Source organism: Rhinichthys klamathensis, unplaced genomic scaffold (assembly GCF_029890125.1).
Source record: "Rhinichthys klamathensis goyatoka isolate OS25496 unplaced genomic scaffold, OSU_Roscu_1.1 h1tg000423l_1, whole genome shotgun sequence".
Taxonomy (NCBI): Eukaryota; Metazoa; Chordata; class Actinopteri; order Cypriniformes; family Leuciscidae; genus Rhinichthys; species Rhinichthys klamathensis.
In genome coordinates, this window is record NW_026606921.1 from 106,894 (window position 1) to 113,658 (window position 6,765).

The 6,765-nt window shown below is 34.4% G+C and overlaps 1 protein-coding gene across 2 annotated transcripts; it reads left to right on the forward strand.

Annotated features, from left to right (window-relative positions):
* The first annotated feature begins 223 nt into the window (after window positions 1-223).
* LOC130071005 (lipopolysaccharide-induced tumor necrosis factor-alpha factor homolog) lies at window positions 224-5,207 on the forward strand. 2 transcript variants are annotated; one of them, XM_056235609.1, is made up of 6 exons: window positions 224-359; window positions 1,189-1,450; window positions 3,164-3,196; window positions 3,311-3,343; window positions 4,211-4,358; window positions 4,792-5,207. In XM_056235609.1, the coding sequence occupies exons 2-6, from the start codon at window positions 1,201-1,203 to the stop codon at window positions 4,895-4,897; spliced, it is 570 nt and encodes a 189-aa protein (XP_056091584.1). In that variant the 5' UTR covers window positions 224-359; window positions 1,189-1,200; the 3' UTR covers window positions 4,898-5,207. The 2 variants fall into 2 exon arrangements, with proteins under 2 accessions (XP_056091584.1, XP_056091585.1); XM_056235610.1 differs by having other exon boundaries at window positions 224-346.
* Window positions 5,208-6,765: the final 1,558 nt, after the last annotated feature.

Here is a 6,765-nt window from a genome sequence, read left to right on the forward strand (position 1 = left end):
AGAACTACAACTGACTTCAGACACAGTCTAAGATGAAATCCACTGAAGAGAAAAGAAGACATTAAATCTGTGAAGATCTCAGCAGAGGAGGAATAAACAACTCCACAAACAGCATTACCAGCTTCACTTATTACTAACCAGACTGACTTTATTTCTGTCAGACATCTGAGGAGAGTCATCTGACGTATCACCGGAAGTGTATGGTCTGGATTCGGTCTAAAATCTCCTCCCTGTTTTACTTCCTTTCTACACCCTCTTCTAGAACTCACACACACCCGTTGCTCCTTTTCCTGAACTCGGTTTCTTCTGGTCTCTAAGAAAATACAACATCCAACCTCACTGACCTGTCATTCCTGTAGGTAAGTTGGTCTGGATGCAGATTTGATCATTGTGGAAAGAGATGAAGATGAATATACAGATGAGTATATCTGTGAAACTTTCCTTTGGTTAATTAGATATGATCTAATGACCAACAGTTGACTGATAACCAGAAAGAACTTTCAGTTAGTCGCAATCATTTTCAATGGTACAATTATAAAGTATTCGCAATCTGTGTCTAAGAGCTCAGTTTTCTGACTTTGTGTGAATGACGACAGAGAGAATTCTTTGACAAATCTTTGAGAGAAACAGTCTAGAAGACTCATTGTTGGGCAACAGTGTTCTTGAAATGGTCCCAATCAACCTGAATTCACCTATATAAAGAAGGAAAATTCATCATTGCTGTCATTCTTTTTATTTCATTAAGTATTTACTGTAGTCTCAATTCTTTTGTAGACTTCAAAACAGATAATTTAGGGAATTAAAAAAAAATTAGGGACAGAATAACCTTTTGTAATAGTAATAGTATAGTACTCAATTTGATTTTTTAAATGGAAGAGGGAAAGACTTACAACTAGGTTTTTACAAGCTATACTTCATTTGTCTTCAGTTCCTGGTCTTGATGATGTGGTGGAAAACTAAGGTCTGTTTCCATGACCAAAAGGAAAAGCAGTGCAAATTACTTTACAAACAGAACATTTCCATGTTGGTACGACATTTGGATGGACTGTAAAGATTTGAATGCGTCTTGTCAACATTTATTTTGTTGGCATTTGCATTGGTGTGCAGGTAGTCCAAACACCCAAGGACTACAGCGAACCTCACTTGTAACTCATTTTCTGTGTCATTCTGCTATGACTTATTGTTTAGGGAACTAAGAATATGAATAAGACAGGAGAAGCCGCATTGGATGACTCGGAAACGGAGGAATATCTGGAGGATTTGGAGGCTATAGAAGCTTTGGAAGCCTTTGAGGCTCTTGAATCTGCTCCACCCTATCCAGGTCTTCCAGTCGATTACGGAGGAAAAGATGTGTCCCATAACCCAGGTTACCACTCATCTCCATATCCCAATATTAATATTGGATACAGCTCGTACCCAGAGCCCGGAGCCAATCCAAACTATCAGGGAGGTATGTTTCTTCTGTTAAACTAGTTTAATAGGTTGCATGCCGGGTTCATTTCTTAAAACGATGTAAAAAGCCTATAAAATATAATATGAAGGAAGACAATGGTAACATTATTCAAAAATACAATTACAAAATCAACTTTTTTTCAATTTTTTGGTAATATAATCCTTTTAGATAACTTTTGACCTAACTCGTTTCATTGAATAGAACAGTGCCATATTAATATATAAAAATGCAAAGAGAAATAAATATATTCCATTATTTGTTATCAACCACATGAACTGCATTAAACATGATATTACGTCAGAGTTTCCCAAACAGGGGTTCGTGAAGGAACTGCAGGGGGTTTGTGAGTTTAATGAAAAGCTAATAATTACATAAATCATAAAAAAAATTAAATATTTTTTAAAGTAATAGAAATTATAGCAAAAATGTATTTGAAATAAAAAAAGCCCTCCATAGACAATACATGGTTAAATGAATCACTGATTGATAATTTAAATAACTGGTCTAAAAGGGTTGTCCCTATCCTCTTAAGTGTAATGGGTGTGTTTTGGGCGTAACGTCCAATAAACCAATCAGAGTCTCATCTCCCATTCCCTTTAAAATTCAGTTGCGCTCGCGCCATGGCGGATTCGCTATTTACATGACGGAATTTGCAAGCGGAAAAACTGAACGAGTCTCCAGAGAGGAAACGGATCTGCTTACGCGCGAGGTTAAAGCGCGCGATCAGACCATATATGTGACAAGCCGGATTCCACCATATCTTTATGTACACAATAATAATCTTTTACTTTTTAATCCTTTTATTTTTAATATTTGGCATGTTTGTGTGCTACTGCATGTCCATGTGTGTATAATAAGCAGAGTACTTAGAATAATAATAAGCAGAGAATAAGCACGTTGTGCACCCGACTATAGGCGTATATTACCAATGCACCCTTTAAATAACAGAACAATACTGCGCCATTGACTTTAGACCAGGTTTCAGTTGGTCAATGGCGCAGTCTATTTCACTCACCTCAAAATAGCAACGCGTCAACAATGCGCCTGAACACACCTCGTTTTCAGACCAGCACACCCATGGGTGCACAGATGGCGCAAATGCATTTGCTATTCAAACAACGTGGCGCAGGACGTGAAAATGATAACTGCGTCGGGCTGAAACTAGCAAAAAACACTTGCGTCGCGCCTGGCGCTGCATTGCGCCGAGTGTATGGGCCCTAAGTTTTCCATGTAATTATAGCCACCTGACTAGTGTTTGGTATGTGTGTGCAGATTCGCAAAACTAGAAGACTTTCTGAATGTATACAAGCGTTACTGCGTTTTTAGAAAGGAAAATTTTAAACATGAAAAATAATCAATACATTATTAATGATTTACTGCCATTGTATGTATAATATGGGATCATGTATATATATAAAAAGTAACTGTAGTCTGATTACGAGTATTTTAAAACTTAATATAATCTAATCTAATTAAAAGTACTTAATTTTTGGAATCTGATTACGCATTCCTGTTACATCAGTTACTATCCAACACTAGTGCTGTATAAAGAACGGTTACTTGGCAATCACAAGTTGATCAAATGATATATGACAAATGATATTTGATGGCTATACAGAGCATGATAACTGCGGTTTATTATGGTAATACTTTTTAAGATCAAATAAAGGAATCTGCTGGCAGTGACAGCTTTAATATCTTCTTCTAAAGGTCCACACCAAGGGATATACCCTCAATTTAACAGTAAGTTACCTTTTTTAACTATCAAACGATAGAAAAGCTCCAAATGAACTTAAGTTATACTGTCATTAACAATCTTTTAATCACAGTAACTATATTTTTTAAATGTTTTTCTAGGCCCAAACCCTGGGATGTACCCTCAAGCTACCAGTAAGTTACAGTTTTCAATGATCAATCTCAAACAGTTATTTCAGTAGATAATCTTCCAAATGACTCAATAATGACTCTATTGTATCTATTGTAAATCATTGAATTAGTGCAATAGCACCCTTTTTAAAATCTTTTTAAAGGTCCAAACCCTGACATGTATCCTAGAACTACAAGTAAGTGTCAGTTTTAACTATCAATCTCAGACAACTTCAATTATTTTTAATTATTTTAATCTTTTAATGATTTTTAATGATTTTATTGGAGTATGTTTTACAAGAAAATACTATTTCAATCTTTCTAGTATCAAGTATCAAATTGCATTAGATACTTGATACTTTGAATTACAAGTATCAAATATCACATTGAATTACAAGTATTAAGTATATCACATTGAATTACAAGTATTAAGTATCATATTGAATCACATTGAATTACAAGTATTAAGTATCACATTGAATTACAAGTATTAAGTATCACATTCAATTACAAGTATTAAGTATCACATTCAATTACAAGTATTAAGTATCACATTGAATTGCAAGTATCACATTGAATTACATGTGATCCTTGAAATTCAATGTGATACTTGCCGTTTATTCGCAATTATTTGTGAACTTCACAAGCATTTTATGAGTGAAAATAGTTTCGAAGTAAAACACCATTTTTTTTCTCAGTGTAATACTACACACCATTTAAAGTCATGTGTGAGATATTCATCTTGATACCTCCAAATACCAAAAGCTCTTCCACTGCCTAAAGTTCAACTAATGACAAACAAGGAAACAATATAGCAATGTAACCATTTAAGTTGTTCGATTGTCAAAACTAGTCGTAGAGGATCGTTTATTGTGTTTGTGTGCATTACAGCCGTAACAACCACAGTGATGCTGCCTAGCCTGCGTGAATTACCTGGTCAGACCATGTGCCCTCACTGTAAGCACCAGGTGATCACTATAACGGATCACTACTCCGGACTCATGACCTGGATGGCCTGCGGCTGCCTTGCCCTCATTGGGTAAAATTCAACCTTCTTACTCCTTGATCATTTCATAGAACTTACTACACCTCTTAAAAAATAAAGCTTCTTTTTTTGTGCCAATGATGGTCCCATGAAGAACCTTTAACATCCATGGAACCGTTCCATTCCGCAAAAGGTTCTTTAGATTTTTAAAATGGTTCTTCTATTGCATCACTCCTTTTGGAACCTTTATTTTTAAGAGTGTACTTGGTCTCCCTTATTAGATCAAATAGGCTTGTTGAAAGTTTCAATATCAACGGGACACCATAAAACACTTTTAATTTGCACGTTGTACATCATATCCTTTTGTCTTGAAGAACAGAGAATTAGAGAGCAACTACAGTAGTTCAAGTCAATTTGACATGATTGATTGATTGATTGGTTGATTGATTGATTAATCGATTGATTGATTCTCATGGCTGTTTTGCAGGTGCTGGCCGTGCTGTCTAGCCCCTTTCTGGATGGATTCTTGTAAAGATGTTGAGCATCGCTGCCCAAACTGCAACAACATCTTGTCATTCTACAAGCGCATGTGATCTGGATGCAAACATGTCCCACATGGTCTTTGAATTTAATGGGATCTAATGGGTATGAGAAAAAGGGATATGTCAGAATTTAATTTCACATTAGTTTCCAGCCTACAATGCTACAATGTTCACATTGTATAAAATATTTAAGATATTTACAAATATAAATATCGTACGAAATAGAATATTTAATAACCGCTTTAAAGCTTTACATTCAACTTCTGTTAGAACTCTGCCTGTAACACAGTTGTCTTTTAGTGTTTTGTAATTTTAATGTATCTTAAGTATGAACTTTTAAAGTAAATAAGTGAACTAACAGCTTTGATGTCAGTCTAATGTTAGGGTTAATGTTATAAATGTTAAATTTATCAACATTTATTTTATCAACATAGATATACACACACAGTACTTGTTTTGCATTATATTCCTATGCTACCCTACTAATCCTCACCTCTCAGCCTCAGCCTTTCAATTGGCCTCTCTACATGAAGGGTTTCAGTGCTAACAACTGTTATTATCATTATAATAAAATTAAGGTTATAAGATGGTTTGAAGAAATCTAGCTAAATACAGCGAATCCTTCTTAGAAAGAACAAGTGAACCTTATACTGAATCCAACTGCTATAATCAACAGTAATTGTGTTGATTGTGACCTACACTTAATTACATGTTGTTTGGATTCCTGTAATTCAGACTATTTTCCCCAGAGGGATTTACAGGGCATGTCTGATTGAGTAATTTGATTACACTGAAATGAGTAAGTATAATTTTAATTTACATTCATCCAGAAATTAATAAATGTTTCTGAAGCCAATTTCAAGTGACAAGAGAGGTTGAAATGATCTGTATAAAAATGAGTATTCAGGCTCTGTGTAATTTTGGAACAACAACCATTTCAATGAGGATAAATATGTAAACATTAATACATTGTTTGCATCATTTGCTCTGTAAATAATAAAATCAGTGAAGCATCTGAAATAATTCTACATTCTTCAGTATATTAGAGAAAAACATAACTGTTTGCCTGCAATCTTTTCAAGAACCAACAGATGGTGTAGTAAGCTATTCCAAAAGCAAGTCTGTCTGTTGCACACAGATGGGAAACAGTCAAATGGTTACCATTCTAATTTAAATTTTAATTGACTTTGACTAATGTAGTGTTTAAGTTGTACTAAAGTACTAAAATTACTAAAACTAAAATAAAGACAAAATGCAGATATCAAAATTACTAAACTTAAAAGAAAAGTAATTGAAAACTAAAAATATAACAAAAGTTAACTGAAAATATGAATACATACTATAATAGTAAAACAACAAAAACAAAACAGCAGCTCTCTGTTAAACAGGGTTTGTGCAAATGTGTAAATAAATATCAATAAACTGCAGTCTGTTATGTTTTAATAATCGCACTAAGCCATATTGAGATTTCGATTTAATTTCAACCAACTGTCTGCCAAGAATGCATGATGCAGAATAAGACAAAGTGACAAAAATGTCAATACCGGCATTGGACTGTATTAATATGGACTATAAAGATAAGCTTCACATTATCAGCTTTGAATTTTACCAGCTGACAAAAAAAAGAAAAAAAAAAGAAAAGAAGGTAGAAATGTCCACAAATCCCAATAGATCCCAAACTATGAGACTGATTAAAAAAAAGAAATATCGTCTTTATCATTATCATTGTTCTTTTGCATTATTACTCTGTCTAGTTCGCAGGGAAATTTTCTCATCCATTTTGGTTTCCCATAAAACCTTTATGATAGAAAGAGTAAAAGAGAAATGGCAGGGAGAGCCTGTGTGTGTGTGTTTGAGCCGTAAGGGGAATGGTGGCCACCACTCGGCTGCATGCAATGCTAATTAATCAAACTGTGTCA

Coding starts and splice junctions, on each gene's coding strand:
- LOC130071005 (XM_056235609.1), top strand. CDS start 1,201: ATGAATAAGACAGGAGAAGCCGCATTGGATGACTCGGAAACGGAGGAA. Junction 1,451..3,163: donor CAATCCAAACTATCAGGGAG/GTATGTTTCTTC, acceptor CTTCTTCTAAAG/GTCCACACCAAGGGATATAC. Junction 4,359..4,791: donor GGCTGCCTTGCCCTCATTGG/GTAAAATTCAAC, acceptor GCTGTTTTGCAG/GTGCTGGCCGTGCTGTCTAG.